Source organism: Diospyros lotus, chromosome 11 (genome assembly GCF_014633365.1).
Source record: "Diospyros lotus cultivar Yz01 chromosome 11, ASM1463336v1, whole genome shotgun sequence".
Classification (NCBI taxonomy): domain Eukaryota; kingdom Viridiplantae; phylum Streptophyta; class Magnoliopsida; order Ericales; family Ebenaceae; genus Diospyros; species Diospyros lotus.
Window position 1 is genome coordinate 29,202,196 of NC_068348.1, and position 20,137 is coordinate 29,222,332.

The 20,137-nt window shown below is 35.8% G+C and overlaps 2 protein-coding genes across 6 annotated transcripts in view; one reads left to right on the top strand and one right to left on the bottom strand.

Moving 5' to 3' along the window:
• The window catches only part of LOC127812955 (uncharacterized), a 34,094-nt gene extending 26,807 nt beyond the window's left edge, over positions 1-7,287 (top strand). Inside the window, exons 8-11 of one of the 5 annotated variants that reach the window (XR_008026024.1) lie at positions 4,581-4,786; positions 4,875-5,038; positions 6,054-6,268; positions 6,810-6,931. Coding sequence is in view for 4 of the 5 variants with exons in the window: in XM_052353577.1 (XP_052209537.1) it covers positions 4,581-4,786; positions 4,875-5,038; positions 6,054-6,189 (506 nt within the window). In the remaining variant the exon portion in view is untranslated. Of the gene's footprint in view, positions 1-4,580; positions 4,787-4,874; positions 5,039-6,053; positions 6,269-6,809 lie in introns of all 5 variants that reach the window. The other 4 variants (XM_052353577.1, XM_052353575.1, XM_052353574.1 and 1 more) reach the window with 4 other exon arrangements.
• Positions 7,288-8,861: 1,574 nt separating this feature from the next.
• On the bottom strand, positions 8,862-15,208 carry LOC127813621 (NADP-dependent malic enzyme). The gene is made up of 19 exons (XM_052354672.1): positions 15,013-15,208; positions 14,575-14,756; positions 12,716-12,836; positions 12,389-12,615; positions 12,133-12,238; positions 11,983-12,048; positions 11,663-11,758; positions 11,359-11,430; positions 11,174-11,257; positions 10,991-11,089; positions 10,684-10,731; positions 10,548-10,601; positions 10,325-10,423; positions 10,098-10,187; positions 9,935-10,012; positions 9,691-9,765; positions 9,515-9,605; positions 9,290-9,418; positions 8,862-9,201 (listed from the first exon to the last, which is right to left on the bottom strand). The coding sequence occupies exons 1-19, from the start codon at positions 15,040-15,042 to the stop codon at positions 9,113-9,115; spliced, it is 1,836 nt and encodes a 611-aa protein (XP_052210632.1). The 5' UTR covers positions 15,043-15,208; the 3' UTR covers positions 8,862-9,112.
• Positions 15,209-20,137: the final 4,929 nt, after the last annotated feature.

The following is a 20,137-nucleotide window of genomic DNA, read 5'->3' on the forward strand; positions in this document are numbered from 1 at the left end:
TAACAAGGAAGTGTTTCTTGTGTTGGACATTGTAAGTCCTTAGTTGTAGCCTCATCTAGGAAGCTATGCATACTGGCGCTATCAATGAGAATATCAGCCTCTTTTGGACTCCCTTGTAGTGCATGCAAGGAAATCTCACTATCTTCCTCTATAGTAGCCTTCATCTTCCCAACAACATCTACTTTCCCTTCTTCTTCTAGCCCTTCCATCTATAGCAGTTGTCTCTGGCATTTGTGTCTAAGGCCTTTCTTCTCCCCACAACAGAGATATAACCCGAGCTACCCCTTTTGCTCCATGAACAGGGACTTCGTCAGAGCTGGATTTGGTGAAGTCTTTGGCAGCATATTTCCTTTTTGTGGAACTTGATTGATAGCCTTGGACACTCCTCCACCCCCTACCAATGGGCTGCTTGTAGTTAGGCCCCTCGACACTACCCGATGCTTCTTGAAAATCGCCGCTAGGGCTAATTTCTACAATTTGGCCTTCTTTGCATCTTGTTTAATGGTGGTGGGTTGCATCATCTTAACTATCGGTCTTAGCTCATCGTTTAACCCACTGATAAAGCTAGACACAAAATAGGATTCGTCCAAGGTGGGATGGGCGACATCTATCAACGACTTGAGCTCCTCGAATATGAGTAAATATTCATCCACCATTACCTCTTGCTTCATTTTGTTAAATTCCTCAATAATGTCCGCCATATTTCTTTCCTTGAATCGCATATAAAAGTCTTCTAAAAACTCTTGCCAACTTAGTTCTCTCCTCCTCCTACTCCATCCTTGAAACCATACATCCCCGATGTCATTGAGATAGGTGGCTGCTAAGTTCACCTTATGTCCTTCTACATCCCTATATTGGTAGAAAAACTATTCGCATATTTGTACTCACCATCTCAGTTTGTCTCCCTTGAATACTGGGATGTATAATCTCGACATTGGAGTATGGTTAGTATTGGTATAAGCGCCTCTCGTTGACGATTCCGACACCAATTCCGGTTGCTCCTCTGCTTCTATATGATCCAAAGTGTGTTGCCTAACTTGGGCCCCAACAAATATTGGAGCCAAATTGGTTCTCAGCGGAAAATTCGCTGGCAGGCTCGAATTAGGAATTCTGGATAATAGGCTTAAGACGGTGCTTAGCTGTTGTAAAAAACTAGAAAATTCCTCTCGGAGATTAGAGAAATCTTCTCTCAGATTCCTCTCCGCCACCATCGTCTCAGCTTGGCCTAAACTCACTTCCTCTTGAGTCTAATGGAGGTCGAGTTCCATCGTCTCCAACCTCTCCTCTATCTGCTCCTGGTTTTGTCAAAGGTCAATCTCCGATTCCTCTCCACCACCATCATCTCAACTTGGCCTCAACTCAATTCCTCTTGAGTCTGATGGAGGTCGAGTTCCGTCGTCTCCAACATCTCCTCTATCTACTCCTGGTTTTGTTGAAGGTCAATCTCCATCGCATCCAACCGCGTCTCTAGTTGTCTCATCATTGTTCCTTCTGCCATCATTGGATTTGCCTGTTACTTTCGATCACCTAGCTACCCAACTCGCCGGAGTCAATCGAAGGAGGTAACTGATCATAATTATGCAAATTCTGATCGTCTTTGCTCAGTCGACTTCCAGCTCACCAAACTTGATTGGTGGATAATTTCGATTGTGATGTCACTAAATTCCGATCACTCGGAATCTGCTGCTCACCAGTGGTACTTGAAACTAAATGGTCGAGGATCGCTGGGCTTTGGTACCAATTGTCAGATCTCGGATCTAACAAAGGGTATTGAGGTGAATTTTCAAAAATTAACGAAAATTGGGAGGAGAGAAATTAAGAGAGAAAGAGAGGGGGGGAGAGAGAGAGAGTAGTAAGAGAAAGAGGGAGAAGAGAAGGTTCAAGAGAAGAATTCACAGGGAAAAGATTCAGGTTATTTCATTCATGAATCCCTATCCTCTAGCTGTGGCTTATTATATAGTCTCACAGCCTCCCATGTGCAGTACAAACGGTAGCGTAACCGCCTCTATAGCTAATGGAAAAATATCCATAACAGAAAGGAAAAGACAAAGTACAATGACTTCCCTTGGAATGTGAAAATACGGGCGATCAAATCAACCTATAAATCAATCTATCAAATCAGCTATACATCAGCCTATAAATCAGCTAATCATCTTGGTCAACTATACAATAAATACAGCATTCAACAACTTGATTCGTTATAATTTTCTAATTTATCATCACATTATAAATCAAAGGCTTTTCTTTGTATAGGATGGATTTTTTCTCGAATGTAATAGTAAGATGAAGTCTAATTTGACTCCCTTTAATGTGAAAATGCAACGTAAACCACTGGAATATCCCTTACATTTTTCTTTTTCATTTTTGATAACAATTATACCCTTGGAATGTGACAATATGGCCAATCAAATCAACCTATAAATCAATCTATCAAATCGGCTATACGTCAGCTTATAAATCAGCCAATCAGCTTGGTCAACTATACAATAAATACAGCATTCAACAACTTGATTCATCGCAAGTATAATTTTCTAATTTATCATCACATTATAAATCAAAGGCCCTTCTTTGTATAGGATGGATTTTTTCTCAAACGTAATAGTAAGATGAAGTTTAATTTGACTCCCTTTATTGTGAAAATGCAACTTAAACCACTGGGATATCCCTTACCTTTTTCTTTTTCATTTTTGATAACAATTATACCCTCCTAGATAGAGCCACATTAGTTCCATCCTAACAGACTAAACCTTTGATTTCCTAAATTCACCCACAAGGCACAAGTGTATCATGTATATGGTAATTCTGGGTTTGGTTGCTAATGAGGGTTAAATTAAACCTCATAGTTTATTGTAAGTCTTGTGATTTGTAGATTCAAAACTATCTTGTGGTAAATGCTTCTTATTCAACAAGTTATATGGTATAAAATATATTTTACCATTACAAATATTCTTTCCACAAATTTATGGATATGAAAGGATCAAACAATCCAACGTAGTTTAATGGTGTGAACAACTAAACAGATATTAAAAAATCATTTAAAGAATATCTGTCTGAGGGCGAGCCTTAGCAACAATGGTGAGGTTGTTCTTTTGTGGTTGAAAGGTTGGTCTTAAGCAGTGGAAACAACCTTTTTGCAAAGTAAGGGTAAGATTATACAAAAACAACACCCTCCATCCTCATAAACCAAGTGGCCTGATGCACTGGGGACATCCTTATATAAAGAAGTCTCTCTATCCAACGTAGTGGGACTAAGGCTTGTGATGATGATGAGGATGATAACGATGATACAAAGAAGTCTCCCTCTCTCGCTCGCTCATTCCAAAGTCCAGTTCACACGATTTTAACACATTTTGTATTAATGTGCAATGATCATGGCAGCATAGGGCTAAGGCTTACCTGGATTTCCATAAAGATAGAAAGCACTTGAAACTTTTTGTCTTAAGTTATAAACATTTTAGTTTTGATTTGGGGTTATCATTTAATCAGTGTTGATAAAACCACTGGTTCAAACAAACAAAAAATTTTGAACCAGTTGATGAACTGGTCATCTGGTCCAGTTGTAAGTAAAAAATTTAATTGGAAAAAGGGGCTAGTTAACCGCTGAATTGACTGGTTGAACCAGGAATTAGATGAATCCATCTACTTCAACGGCTGGTTTTTAAAAATCTTTTCTATTTTATTTTTTATGTTCAAAAGAAACAGTAATTTGAATGATTTAGGAGTTGGTATCAACTCTTTGGGTATCATCTATTAACTGCTGAATCGACCAGTTGAACCAGAAATTGGATGAATCCACCCAATTCAACCAGCTGGTTTTTTTTTCACTTTTACCATTTTATTTTTAAATGACCAAAAGCGAACAATAATTTGAATGATTTGGAAGGAGTTGGTGGCAACTCTTGGGGATCATCAATCATTGTAGTGGCTCAAATCCTATTCAAGATAAAGGAAAGGGACAACACTGTGATTTATAATTTGGATCTTGTTGATGCATGGACAATTTTTTTGCATTTGTTAACTTGCAATTTAAAATATTTGATCTGTGAGTTTTATTTTATTTCATCCTAAACTTGTGTTAATATTATTGTATGGGCTTTTTCTATTGTAGTATAATGTTGATCAAGTTTTAAGTCTATTATAGTATGTCTGATGATTTTTATTTTTGGTTTATTGTTTTGATCAAATTTCTAATTATCATGTATCTTTTATTTATAAAATAAATTGCGGTTTGACCTTGGTCCAACCATTGGTCCTTGGCCCTCTCCCATTTCCAGTTTGATACCGCAGTTTGGGTTTCAAAACATTGCATTTAATTCAAGGTTACTACAGCTAAAACATTGATTCCTGGTAATTTTGGTAAAGAAGCAAGTAAAAACTTGCTGAAAGGAAAAGAAAATTACTGAAGTCTTTGATAGCCCCCTCTCATATCCTTCTTAGGTACAACAATGGCCTAATAAGGGTAACCATATCTAATTGAAGATGTACTTTCTTATCCTTTTGCGGTTCTTTTATTTGGCTTGTGATGTTGTTGACATTTGTATGTTTCAATTTCAGTGATGTTTCTTATCTAAATATTGCAGATAAATGGAAACAAATTGTTGGGTTGCCAAGCATGGATGGACTTGTTTGGAAACCAGATCTTCTTTCATTTTATATAGCCAGTAAAATTCCTGTATCTGAATCCATGAGACAGGAGCTTTTGGAAATTGATGGAATTTCTTACAGACTGAGGCGAGAAATTGAGTTACTGGAGAGTTTTGATTGTGTTCGATGTAAAGATTGCAAGGTAATACATGGTTGTCTTGTTAAAGCTTTCTTTACATAATAATCCACCAACATTCAATTATTCTTTCTTCCTTATTTTTCTGTTGTAGAATGTGATTGGAAAGCGGAGTGATATGTTGATGATGTCTTGTGAAGGGCCATTGGGTGCTTATGTGAATCCACATGGCTGTGTGCATGAAATAATGACTCTCCGTGAAGCCAATGGTTTATTTCCTGTTGGAGGCCCAGTTGAAGAATACAGCTGGTTTCCTGGGTATGGATCTAAAATTTCTGTTGTACTAGTTATAATATCAATGCTAGCATATGTTATTTCTTGAACAAGCACTTATTAATTATCTCAAACGGTTGGAAAATAATGTAAGTTTTTGAAAAGCCTCGGGGCAAGTAGTCATCTTTTTATGGCTTGTATTCTTAAAAACTTGTCTTCTGTGCTCCATTTATTTAATTTTGTTGTATTATCATTTTTTTTATGTTTCCCACCTAGTCGAATTAGGGCATTTGGATTACTCTGAAAGACTGAAACAGCAGAGGGATTAGTGCAAATCATTATGGGATACAACTTACTGAACTGGAGCATTTTCTGTAACTGCATGTCTAGAATAAGTTATACTGTAACTACTAGCTAATTGTTGGCTCTTCATGAGCACCTTTATTTAGGCTAGCTAAATTTTGAGCTGATAACACATTTGATCTTGAGTTAGGACTCATGCTTGTTTTTGCTACTAACAGTTAAGTTACTGGAGTATAGATGCCACATTCATCCTGATAACACATTACTTGAAAACATTAACAATAAACAAAAACCTTAAGAATGTGAATAATAGTCTGAAATTTCAAATTATTTATCCTTGGAGATAATTTTGTTGCCTGTGGGTTACTGGTTTGAAATATGACTCCAGGAACTTGGTATCAGATACACTTCCGGACAGGCATGCGATATGAATCACGTTTGTTTGTCAACAAGCATTCTTTTGAGATATGCTAGTTATTTAGTAAATGCTTCAATTTCTCCTAGTCAATTTAAACTATTCTACTATTGCTGGTTGGGTTTCCAGTGGCAGATGACAAATTAATGGTCAATAACCTTTTGATCACCAACTTTGAGAGAGATTAAGATTATTTTCCACATGCTTTGTACTTTTATTCTTTCTTTCTTTACTGATTTAATTGGAAAAAATATTTTGTGTCAACTTCGCTGTGGGATGCTGGGGTCTGGGACTCTGGATTTCAACTAGACGTCAAGTTTCTAATGGACAATGTTTTTGCAGGTATGCATGGACAATTGCAGAATGTGTCACTTGTTATGTCTACATAGGGTGGCTGTTTACAGCCACAAATAAGAAATTGAAGCCCAGCTCATTTTGGGGCATTCGGAGTTCTCAAGTTGCCGATGACATGAACTGAGGCTTCTGTTGCATACCAAATTCCTTCTGTCACCTTCTTTAACCTGCATGTACTTGTCTTAATCTTTTTCTTGAAACAAGTATGTAGATGTCTAATTACCAGTTTTTCTAGAAAAAGACAATATAAGGAATGAGATTATGCGATAAGGTTGGAATGGTGATGCCTATTGAAGATAAAATGTGGGAGACATGATTAAGATGACTTGATCTTGGGAGAAGTTTGATATACGCATCTGTAAGTGAGTGGATGGAGTGGAGGAATTTTGTAGCAAAAGAGGGAGAGCAAGACCAAAGAAAATCTGGTGGGAAATCCTTAAACATAACATAGGATATAATGGCCTTAGAGAGGATATGGCCATGGATAGAGATGATGGAGACTTAAAATTCATGTAGCCAACCTGCCTAGTAGGATTAAGATTTCTGATTGTTGTTTTTAGTAAATGCAACTCTAGTTGCTCCATAAACTGTTAATTTTCATCTGTAGAAGAAGTGTAGGTTACATGTTTAAGAGTACATAATAGAGACTGGAAGTTTCCGGTCATGTTTATAAGTTTGGAGGCCTTTTTTTTTTTTTTTTGTGTAAATTGTCTTAATCTTCTTAATCCAATTTCCATTCTGCAGCCAGACACATCTTCTTCTTATCATGTATGGAGCTACGAGCCAGCGTTGTAGATATGACTCTCCACCTCTACTCCTGCATGGGTTCCCTTCAGAAGCTAATCATCGGTTGTTTTCCTGATATGACTGCTCCAGCTTTTTCTTTTTGGTAATTTTATGGATCTAATGGATGTACATATTGTATAGGTTAAGTTATGCTTTGACCTTCTTGGCTTTTGCATGAAAAATATGTTAAACTCTCTTGTAGTTCAAACTTGATGCTCAACTTTTGTGGTTTAGATTAAAGTGAAATGCTTTAACTATAATGACACTTTTAGCAAGAAAAAACTATAATGACATATGTACTTCATATGCAACTCTGTTCTAACAATAGTGAGTTGCTAGAGAATTATATGGTTCTTTTGAGAACCATTGAGATTTTATTTTTATTTATATGTTTTAGTTAATCCGTTGTGAATGTTCGTTTTCCATTTTAGCTTCCATCACTTAAGGTTATATGACCACTTTCAAACAATATTGAGTTGCATGTTTATTGTACATCAGACGAACAAAGTATTACTTTCCCAGAATGTACCTATTGCTATTGATTGCTGTTTGCGTATTTATTGTTTGAGCAGAAGTGTTATTGATTTTGAACTTCCTTTCTGGCAAACTGTGGATCCAATGTGTTTCTATGACTTACAAGAACATGTATGTTCGTATTCACATTGTTTTTTTTTTCATCTTGCAATGCAAATGGGTGTCTTTGCTTGAAGATACAATCGTGTCATGAAAGCATCTCAATGCTGACAATCTATTAGAAGCTCCAAAATATTGAAAAACAAAAAATGAGTATCAGTTGAGTGAGGATAATTTTTCAGCATTAAATTCAAACCATACTACTAGAGAACTCTATTTAGGTGTAGGTGAGGAAATGTGATTGTGAAGAATTGCATTGTGAACATGGAAACAAAATGTTGTAGTAGTTTCTGAAAAATGTTAGAAATTTTTTTATGAAGAATACATTTTGTATTTCAAGAAAGCATTCAAGATACATGTAGGTGCCAAAAGAAAATTTTCAAAAAATCATTTATTTTTTAAGTTTTAATTGACCATTCATTAGAATTAATAATATGTTTGTAGGAGTATTATTTTGAAATTTCGTTTTACTTGTCTTTAATATTTTGTTATGATGTTTTAGCTTTCACTTCTTTTATCTGGTCAAACTTTTTTTTTTTTGCTGAGATTTTATCTGGTCAAATTGCTTGTTTGCTTGATATTTATTTGCCAATGCTCACTATTGAGAATCTCACATCGTCTCCACAAGGGAGACCTGAGCTATATATAAGGAGGATCCCTCCACCTGGTAAACTAGCTTTTCAGGTTAGAGTTCTACTTCTGACTTCTCACATGGTATCAGAGCTAACCCTTGGCTGTCGTAGTCATGGACCAGTACCTTACTCGATCACCTGGGCATGTATCAATTACTGGAGAAGATTCGGCGTGGGGGGGGGAATGTTGAGAATTCCACATCGCCTTCATAAGGGAGACCTGAGCTATATATAAGGAGGAGGATCCCTCCATCTGGTAAGCTAGCTTTTCAGGTTGGAGTTCTACCTCTGACTTCTCACACTCACATACATATCTATGATAAAGGTATTATGGAGAACCCTTAGGTGGCGACTTGTGATTAGGTGGCTGAGATAAGAGACAAGTATCCAAGGTGGTAACTTAATGGTTATAGGATTCAGGATTATCACTTTGCGCAGGAGTTTGATTCTTAGCTCTGCTAATAATGCTTGGGGCCTGTCATAAGGTCCACGAGTTTAATTGGGAGAGATTAGACATTGCTATCAATCTTTTCAGGGTACACTGGCAAGCAAAACATAGTATCTTTTGATTCGTCTGGATTCCTGACCAGGTGGTCTTCAGTGAGCTTAATCTTTTAATCGGGGAGAGATTTGGGGGGTGGGGGGGGGGGGGGGGGGGGGGGAACTCCATAACTGCAGAAAACATTTATTCCTTCCAAAGCTTTCTGTTTGTTTCTTGACTTACACCTTTGTAGTAGAAACTAGGTGAAAGATTAACAATGCAACTTGTGGTTATTTATTTTTCTTACTTTCCATTGTAATGTGAGAAAACCTTAACTGAAGAAGTTAGTCCGTAAAAAATTACAACATGCTATATCAGAACTGGATGCAATACAAGGATCCTAATCCACCAAAACCAGTATGCGGTTAGGGGAACGAAAATTGGAAGAAGGGGGCTGTGAATAATCTTGCAACAAAGACTTAGAGGCCTGCAGGTTGTATGAATTTGCCCAACTCTTAGAGGTAGTGGCGATAGATCGGGCTGTACATACAGCTCTCTGCATGCTTGACAAGATCCTTGGGGCGAGGAAGACGAGAAGCCAGACCTGTACAGAGAATAGATTGTAGTTAGTTGATAAACTACAGCAGGGTAGTGTTTTCTGGACGGACATAGTGATTCAGAGAGAAACTAACCAAGTTCATATGACTTTGCTGCTACTTTAGCAGCAATCTGAGCTGATATCTTTCTGATATTAGAGAATGGTGGGTAGATTAGTCCCTTTTCGTAGTTCTCGTCAGTAACTTGAGATGCCAGAGCTTCCGCTGTTTTGAGTACATAAAATAGTTAAACTTTGTGGCAAAAGAAAAAGAGAGAAAAATCACATAGGGATTTTGTCAGTCATTTTTATTTTCACTTACAGGCTGCTAGAAGTAAGTCATCATGCACTCGAATTGTGCCAGACATGATCACGCCCAAACCAAATCCCGGGAAAATGTATGCATTGTTTGCCTTCATAAGACCAGTATAGAAATAAGTTTCCAATCAATATTAGAAAAGAGGCGTGATTCAAAGTGGAGAGAGATGCTTTTTGAACCTGGCCAGGCACGAAAACTTTCCCTGTGCATTCAACGGGGTCAAATGGGCTTCCACTGGCAAAGACTGCTCGACCCTGCAGATTTAAAGATGAATGCAGCAAGAAGATTCTTAGCTTGTCTTCACCATCATGCCCCAGATTTATGGGGCATGACTCTAGGAAACTTTAGTCCAACCAGCTGAAGTTGTATGAGGTTTGTGATGTAAAACCTAGTGCTGAAACCAAAATTTGTATTTCATCTTACCCCACTCCATGTATAAGCCTCTTCAGCTGTGCACTCGGACTGTGAGGTTGGGTTGGAGAGAGCAAGAATGAGAGGTTTCTGCACGCATTTCATTAGCATCAATGTCAGAATCTTCTTAGGACACAAATGTTTGAATCAATGAGACCAAGGAGGGAGGGGGTACCTCATTGAGGGAAGCCATGGTCTCAATAACCTCTTTTGTAAATGTTTTCCCAACTCCTGATGTTCCTATCAATACCGTTGGCTTGATTGCCTGAGATACAAAAAAGAATGTGAGACACCACAGCAAAATGAACAATTCTCCCCGTCCCTCACAAAGAAGAGAGTTTCGTATATTAGGACATTCTTTTACTAAAATATTGAAACAGATCAGAGGAAAGAGATCCATACCATCACAGAATCTAACAGGCTGGTAACTGGCTCATGCTTATGAGCCCAAGGCTGCTTGAAATGCTGAAGGGACTTCATACGGGAACTAACTACCAGGCCCTGTAGATTATTTACACGACCATTCGAATAGGGGAAATAAATTTGCTGAAAACAAAGGCTGGATGGAACAAATGCCAACAAATATTGTTTGCCGAGCAGGGACCTAGAGATTAGACCCTGGTACCTTTGAGTCAACTAGCCAAATCTTTTTGCGCGCCTCTTCTACTGGAGCGTTTGTCTGCCAAAATAATGGTTAGAGAATTGATCCAAGAGCCTGGATGAGGACTTAAAGACGATAGATAGAGCAGTATATTAAGTACCTCTTTCGATATCTGGAGGGCTATAAGCTCTGCTATACCAGTCCCAGCCTTCAGTTCCCAAGAGGGGAAAGTTAGACGTGACAGAAGAGATGAATACATAACAGAAACAGAGACTAAGAACCACATAAGAACATCTAAACTAGGTGAAAACATCAGTTGAGGGGCACTAAAATGTCTAAAGCAATAAAAAAGTTTCCCCACCAAGTTTTTTTTTTGGGTCTTCCTCTCCCTTTTCTGCTATAAACTTACCCTATTTCATCTCTCGCCTCATAGGCGAATCTATTGGCTAAAGAAACATCAATATTACCTCTCCAGCACCCAAGAATAGAAATGTATGGTCAGCTAAGGTTCCATCAAGTAATTTCTGAGCTGCAATGAGACCTGCAAGCACCACAGAAGCCGTACCCTACAATAACAATAAATGCTCAAAGATGTAAAAACTTTCTCAAAATCAACCTAAAGGTCTAGCTGTAGAGCCTTCATCATCTACCTGAATATCATCATTAAACACAAGATGAGTTTTGCGGTATTTCTCCAGCAGCACAAATGCGTTGTGGTTTGCAAAATCTTCAAACTGAAGGTTACAGTCAAAATATTAGTTTTGAAACCTATTCCAAAATTCACAACTATTAACCCGTAAGTCAAATAAACCAATATGTCTATACTGAAACTGACCTGTACAAGGACTTTCTCTCCGTAGTTCTGCTTAACTGCACTCATGAACTCGTTCAAAAGCTCAGCATATTCCTACAACAACGATAACATATTAAGTCTTTATTTTATTATATAAGATCAGGTACATATAATAAGGTTGGCTACATAATCATTTCTACGCTTAGCATATTCCCAGATCCAACAATGAATCCCACTTCAATGTGACAGATATCCAAAAGCTACAAGATACTTTGTTATGTTGGGTGTTTATAAAAGGAGAGGAACATAAAAGAAAGAACTATGCCGAGTAAGAAAAACTGTACACCTGCCCAGTTGCTCTCCTCTGCCGGAGCCCAATGTAGAACTCATCGTTCAGCAGCTTCTCATTATTGGTGCCAACATCAATGGTTATAGGCAAACACTGCATGGAACTCAATTTGCTTGAGATTTATGCAATCCAATCACAATATAAGAAAGTGAAAAGCTAAAATAAATAACAAGAAGCTTTAATTCCACTAGGTGGGGCTGATTACATGGATTCTAGCTTGTTGATTAGGGCCACATTTTAGAGATGATATCCTGTGTTGGGCAAATACTTAAAAGATTTCACTAGATTAATCAACAAAAATCTTTAGAAGCACATACCGCTGAAGGACGAACTCCCCCAAGTGCTGTATAGAGAGAGAGTTTGCCAACAGGGATCCCCATTCCCTGCAACAGTCAAATGTTTCAGGATCATGCAAACGTGTCCAAAAAAGACCTGCACAACACACACACACACACACACACACTTACCTGGCACCCAAGATCTCCGAGTCCCAAAATTCGCTCACCATCAGTTACAACGATAACTTGAATGTTCTTCTCGGGCCAGTTTTTCAGCACTTCAAGAATCCTCCCTCTGCAAAAACCCGGTAGTCAATGACTTCGTTGTGTTGCTATTCATGTAGAACGCAGACAGAGTCCATAATGCCTCTAAACAGAAGCATGGACAAAAGGGAGAACGAAAAAGATGGGGTGTGTAGAATTGGAGGCAATCTAATGACCATACTTGTCTTTCAAACTGATGAAAAGCCCCTGAGGACGCTTGAAAATGCTCCCGTATTTCTGGCAAGCCTCACCAACAGTTGGGGTGTAGACAACCGGGAGCAGTTCTTCCACATTGTCGATGAGAAGCTTGTAGAAAAGCCTCGCGTTTCTCTCTTGAAGATCAACCATTGCTATGTATTTATGCAGTGGAACTTCATATTGGCGGATATTGTGCATCATTTTCCTCTCCTGATAAACCCGAATGAGAATCACGAGTAAGAACATAGTGCTTCGGTTAGAAGCAGTACACTAAGCTTAAACTTAGAAGACGACTATCTAATTAGGCAACCTGAAGCTCCTGACTTGAAATCTGTGGTGGTAGAAGGCCGCGCAAGTAATGGGCATCTCTCTCTTTCTCAGAGAAGGCAAGCCCTTTGTTGTGGTTTGGATCTCTCAATAAAGTATACCCACTGCCCATAAGAAAGAAAAATTTTCATCAGGCTTCAAAGCAGATAATGTTTGGGGAAGTGAAAATTGAGAACCATTTGCTTGTGCTATTACTGCAAAGTTTTTTTTTTTTTTTTTTTTTTTTTTAACGTAGAAATCGAGGAGCTTCCCCTAGCGACGCCTTTGGTGCGAGTGTTACCAACCCTATAACCTACGAGCTTACCCAAACCGGACCATCAAGCCAGGCCAAAGTAAGTCCGGGTCAAAGATCCATGTCCATGGCCCCTTGTATAGTTAAGCGATACCTACCATATTGCTCAGAATTCGAACACACAACATTGGCATACCCAACACCTGAAACCCATGAGGTCGACCACTTGAACTATCCCAAGGGGTTTGCTATTACTGCAAAGTTGAAGTGGTTCTGGCGCAATTTGCCCAAGGCATTAGAACTTTAGAGGAGTAGGAAAGACATTATTCAAACTGAAGCCATAAAAAGACTTTAGAGCTAAGATTCTTGAATAAGAAATGCAATGAACTGCAACAATGTCAAATGATCAGTGACAAATTATTCACCCTGAAGTATAGAGAGTGACGGGCCTTAATAGCAATCATAAGTTTGTTCTTTTATAATTAAAAAGACACGAGTTTGGTTACAGAAATAGTTTCTTTATAAGGTAAGCATCATCTTCTCACATCCTTACAAAATAAGAGCCTAGTAGGATACTCCTTTTTTAAGTAAAAAATATATTTGCTAGTTCTGACATAATATACAAACTATAGAGATATTATAAAAGTCCATAAAAAGGAAAATATGCTAGATGGGGGCCTCTGTATCTAATATGCTAGATTAGATGGGGCCTCTATATCTAAGGTATCAAATGTCAATCTTTTCTGCCTAATACAGAATAGAATCTTAATAGAAACATTTAACCAAATCTTCATTTCCCCATTACATTACAAGTGCAGCCTTAGATTCTACCATCCACAGGCCAAGGTTATATTGAACACAATATAAAATATCAGAAACCAGGAATATCAAAATCTATTTTGGTCTCATAAATTATTTATGTGCAGGGTACAAAATCTATATGAGGAAAAGGAAAGTCAAGAGAGAAAAAAAAAAAAAGTTATCTTTTTTCAAATAAAAAATGACATCCCCTAATAAGTGACGAAATGCTTGGGGAGGTTGAAAATAAGCATAGATGTAGAGATTCTAATTTCTTGCTTTGCAAGATAGTTATGATTTAAAAAGTTAAGAAAATAATCCATCTTACATTTTAATTAAAGCAGCCAATGGGAAAATCAATAGATGCAAGAAATCATCAAGGATAGAAGCAAAATTTGGTCCCTAAATGGATGAAACTTGGAAGATTCCGACCTGGAAAGAACTGCACATCCATGTATGTATTTTGAAAAACCGAATCAAAATTGACATGGAGGACAGATCAGGCTAATGCTATTAGATCTAAAGAATCAAATAATTATTATCCCAATCAGTAATAACAAGAAGAAGCAACCTCAATAACACCAACAATTAATTACATGAATTCTAAATTTATGCTCAATAAGGCGACATCATTCATAAGATTAAATGGATTCCAGGACATAAATTCTATATATTCACTTAATAAAACGACATCCTTCACGACAAAAAAAAAAACCCATTAGGAATAGAATCAAAATGAATGGAATGGATATTTCCAGTGATAAATCAAGTCCCAAAAGCAACGATCGAAAGTGACAGAAGTGCATTATCACCTAGCAACGGAAATAGTCCAGGGGGTGATAAGCTGCTCCTCCGTGGCGCTATCCTCGCCGTAAGCGTCCTCAACGCCACCGCCGACGCCGGATTTGTCCTCCATTTCGCCATTCCTCTCCATCGCAATACTTATCTCTCTCTCTCCTCCTCTCCTCCTCGCAAAAACTCCCAGACCTCGCCTCTGAAAAAAACCAGACGATTCAACAACCCAGAAACACTGCCCACCTTTTATAACCACTCCACTCCCCAAAAGAAAATCAATTAACGAAAAAGGCAAAAATGGGCTAATAAATTTGACGAGATGGAGCACATCGATGAGGACCCCAAAGACTTAATATATATTGGTTCGTTGTTGCTGGGGGAAAATACGTGGAAGCAGCATGTGGATTGGTGAATGTTTGGCATGGAATTGAATTTAATAATGCTCGATTAGCTACCATGAAATGGCGTAGGATGGACGAGATCATAGTGAGAGCAACGTGCGGACAGTGCGGCACAGGTTTTCCGCGTATGTAGAGAGATTAAGTGGGAGATCTCCGCCGCGTTCGCGGCGAGGAGAGAGAGTGACAGATGGAAGAAGCTCGTGGTTCCTGCAATGGAACAGAGTGGAACGCACGACGCTTGCTTGCTTGTGTCCTTTAGCCAAACGCGCCCTTATTGCTATATTTGGGTCTTGGGGGATTATTTTCCTTCAATTTTTTTGTTAAAAAAGAAATTCACCATTTAATACCATTTTGATGCCTTTCTCAAACTTCAAGCATTAAACGCATAATGCTTTGTCCCACTTACAATGCAAGAATATTAATTAACTCATGGCACGTGTAAATTAAACTGAGCTTAGTCAGCAAAATCTCTGTCATGTACTTTTAAGTACAATATTAACCCCCACCACTGGTGGATTAATTAAAAGTCACGTGATCTGTTAACATGCACGTGACTTTTTTCTTGACTAGAAAAATAGTTTTAAGTGAAAAATAGGGGAAGATATAAAAATTAAACTATTTAACACCTTTTTGCCGACCAACAAACTATATAAGAGCACACGTTAATGAGTGCGTTTAGTAAGGACACCTCTCTCTCACTAATGGCATCTCCTTAACTATTTTTCTCTTTTTAGTTGTGTTTCCTGCGGTCACACGTGACGCTCTCTCATTGACCATATTCACGAGATTTGCATTTTATGCTTTCAAATTATTCATAATTGATGTCTAATGAATATTTAATAATTTCATTTTTTTGAAATAGAGGTGTCTAATTGAACGTTTTGAAATTTCGTAGTGTCACACAATATTTTTGATAAACTACAAGGATATTTATATGTCTTCTCCCTAAAAAATAAGATGTGCTTATTGTTATCTTTAAAATATTAAATAATAATTGACACCGTCTTATTTTATTTTTTATAAATAATTCTCCAAGAAAAGGAAGTTACAAGGAGGACTGCTGCATAGAGTATTTTATTTTTATTTAATATAATTATTATGTTTAAAATGGATAAAAAAAATACCTGTGGCTTAACACGTGCTGGCCTCGTGTCTTGTTGTTTATAGGAGTGTTGAATGTTGATCAGTCTGATAATGTCGAAAGTCAGATTAACTGAATCTAATTAGTTTGATTTTTTTAACACAGGTTTGGTTTATGGGTTTAAAAAATTAAATTTAGATCTGTCAATGTCTTTGACTCCACTTGAATCGATTAATATATATATAAATAGATAAATATTTAATATTATTTGATATATTTTTCAAATTTATAGTTGTTTATTGTAAATTAGTTGTCATTTTTTAAAACAAATTATTAATTATTGTGTAGTGTGCTTAGGTGCAAACTATCTATCGAGCATTAATATTATTTTCTCAAAGCTTATGTAACAAAAATTTGAGATTAATAAATTATTATATGCAATTGAAACTGTGCATCTATTCGAACCAATTTATTTTTTATTGGGTCGATTCAATTTAATTGTACAAGCATTTGTTTAATTATGGGTCCAATTTTGTAGATTCGACAAAAATTGATATAATTATAAGTTAATCTTAAACTCAAACTCAAACTAATTCGTCTCATGAACACACTTAGCTAGTAGTGTTTGTTAAAATGAGCAAGATAAGGGAGTATCAAGATAAGTCCGAAATAATTTTCGGACCAAGATATGGAATGATCAAGATAAAGTTGAGAAGCATTTTAAGATTTTTATCAAACTGTTTGTTAAATTATTTGAAATACATTAGAGAACACGAAAATCATTTTTTTCTTATATGTAGGGATTAAGATATATTTATCTTGAGAGGACGAAAGATATGCATATGTTGAAAAATTAAGATAAGATGTCATTAATAATTTTTTTAAGAATGGTCAGATAAACTTAACAAACATGTTAAAAATCATAAAAGTCCGGAATGCATCGCATATCTTAACTTTTTCACCTCATATGTTGATTAGCAAATGCCCCCTTAATAATTATAATCGAGGAATATTAGTATTATTTATTAATTTATACATACATACATACATAAATAACATAAGGAATTAAAAAATCTTGGTCATGGGAACTCCAAGCCATGTGAATAAAAAATAATCTTTTTTTTCCAATTAAAAATGTTCTTGGTAACATTTACCAACCATGTTTTGTCTTTCAACATTGTACAAAGGCCTAGAAAACATAAAATAAAACAATGTACAAAACAAGTACACCATGTTTCCACAGCCACAACTGGGGAAGGTCCCTATTCTTTGTTTCAACCTTATAAACCACATCTGCCCCTCAAAACCCATTCAACTCTTGACTTTTGCCTTGAAATTCTATCCTTATGTGAAGCCCCCTTTTCATGTTTAATTAATAAAAAAAAATAAGAGCACACACTGAGTACCGAGTCAGATCCACTCTGCCAATTTTTTTAGATGTCGACCCAATAAAAATAAGTGATTTCATTAAATTAATATACATCATTAAATAATAATAATTATATTATATACTAATTAATATATACGATTCTATAATTTGTTTAGAATAATTATTATTTGATGATATGTATTAATTTGATAACGTGACTTATTTTTTTTAGGGAGACAATTAAGAAGACAGAAAATGAGAGCAACAGATGTAGACTCCTAAGTAACACAATGGTCATTATTGACCTGTCGATACATTTTAGTATTTCTCTATTCTCCACAAAGTTATTATTGTGTTTCACGTGGTTAAAAGTTTTATTATTTATGACGTGTTTATTAATTAATATATAGACCGAAAAAAGTCATATATAAAAAATATTTCAAATAAAAGTGTTTTATATTGTATTTGTTAAATTTATCTAGTGACCCTTGAAAAATAAATTATGTGACTTCTTATATGAGATTTTCTAAATAAATTTATCTCTTTTTTCTCCAGATAAATTTATTTTAAATTTTACAGATAAGAAAAAATGATTCATATGTCTTCTAGTGCATTCTAAAAGATTTAATAAATAATATAGTAAAAATCTTGGAATACTTCTCAGTCTTATCTTGAACATTCCATATCTTAGTTTAAAAAATATTCTAACCTTATTTTAATATAATCTTATCTTACTCATTTTAACAAATATTACCTTAATAAATAACTATATTAATTTTTTTTTATTAAGTAATTTTACTCTATAACTCTCAGTTCAAACATTAGTTTTGTCTTGAAATGATCGTTTTTGCGTGGTTCTCGATACTTTTACCCTCGATTACATCAAAAAAGATAAATCGCAGGTTGAGCCTTTAACCCTTATACAAGGCGAGAATCGAACTCGCAACCCACCAAATTGACACTGACATATTACTCATCTAACTGTCGTGGGGACAACATTAGTTTTATCTTGATATTAGAGATGTGTTGTAGGGTCAAAAAGATGTGTTGCCAATGCCAAAGTCTATTATAAGTTTTTGCTCATTTGAAAATTGCTCAGTTGAATGGGCCAACAACTGGTAGTGGAAGTTTGAAACAACAAAGAGTGAATGTGTCAATACTTAACTTTTGAGACCCTTTCATCGACTTTAATCTACATATATTATTAATGCAAATATAAGAATTTAAAACACATTATTTGACTTCTTGATTAATCAAGTACAAAGGGTTGGTCACAAGACAAGTACAATAAAGATATCTAAAATATCTGCACATACGTATAGAGTGGTAGAAATATAGTCTCATGAATATTATTTTATATATATATATCTTATATAATTATATATATGTTATAAATTTAAAAATAAAATAAGATAATATCTTAAATAACAAATATTGAATAGAAAATAAAAGAGTAAAATGAAAGGTGTGGATTAAAGGACGACACAATGAGCCCATAGTATATATATCTTATTATAATTGACGGGAAATAAGTCAAAAGGTGGTTAAAGGGATATTGTCCTAATGACGTGCATCTTTGATTTACCTGACGGCCTTCAATTTTCTGTGGGCGCATTTGGTAAGTTCAAGGTATTGCCATTTTTAGAAGATTGGACATTGAATTGTAAAAATTGGACCAATATGTGTATTAGGTATTTTTCTATAATGTTTTTTTATCGTAAAAATCGAGAAATCTCCACTGCTACAGTCTTTGACCGGACAGATAAATCGCAAGTTAAAATTCGGGTCTTGTTTCTTCAACCTTGCGATAACCCAAGCTCTCAAACATGTGCAGTGCATCATCTGCGTTACTTCGAGAGGTTTTCATATAATGTCATGCATACACAAACAACGCTCATATATAATTTTTAAAAATTAACGGGACATGTATAAAATTTATAATAATTTTATTTAAAATAATAATAGTTCGTAATAGTGAGCATATTTATACTTAATTTTGGATAAAATTATTATAAATTTTGTGTGTTGACACTTTAATGTGAGTGTTGTTTTTGTGTATAGCATTTTTGTTTTGGTATTGACTTCAATTCCTTTTTGACATTTTCACTCATCAAAACTCCATGTTTTCTTAATTATATTGGTAATATATTATATTAGAATAATATAATTATTGCTTATTATCAGGGTAAATAACAATAACTGCATATATATATATATATTTATTAGTATATTGGATTCACACAATACCGTGGCATTGTCTCATAACTCTAAGGAGCCTCGAAATGGGCTTATTAGACTTTTCGCAAGGCCCATCTCGTTGTGGTCTGGCCCAACAGAGAGGCTGGCCCAAATTGGCCTCCTCTGCCCTTTTTCATTTTTCTTTTAAGGTGAAGTGTGAAAGAAATCATCTTATCTTGAAGATTAAATTGATTATTGTATTTTAGAGAGAACCAAATAAATCACTGTACTTTTAAAATATCAAATTGCAACTTTGTAAAATTCTTCAAATATAAATTTGAAATTCAATTTAAGCATTTTTAATGTGTGAGGTTTTTTTTTTTTTTCTTTATTTGGAGTGGGATTAACATCGTTAATAGAATTAAAATATCATTTTTGTCAGTAAATGAGACTTCATTGAATGTAAAAAGAGAGAGAACACCAATGAAGATAGGGCATACCCTGAGCAGAGCAACAAAAAAAAAAAAAATCTAACACATTAAGAGAGACAG

Coding starts and splice junctions, on each gene's coding strand:
- LOC127813621 (XM_052354672.1), bottom strand. CDS start 15,042: ATGATCTCGTCCATCCTACGCCATTTCATG. Junction 12,239..12,388: donor TTCATCAGTTTGAAAGACAA/GTATGGTCATTA, acceptor GGGTTTTTGCAG/AGGGAGGATTCTTGAAGTGC. Junction 10,013..10,097: donor CCATGGCTTCCCTCAATGAG/GTACCCCCTCCC, acceptor AAATGCGTGCAG/AAACCTCTCATTCTTGCTCT.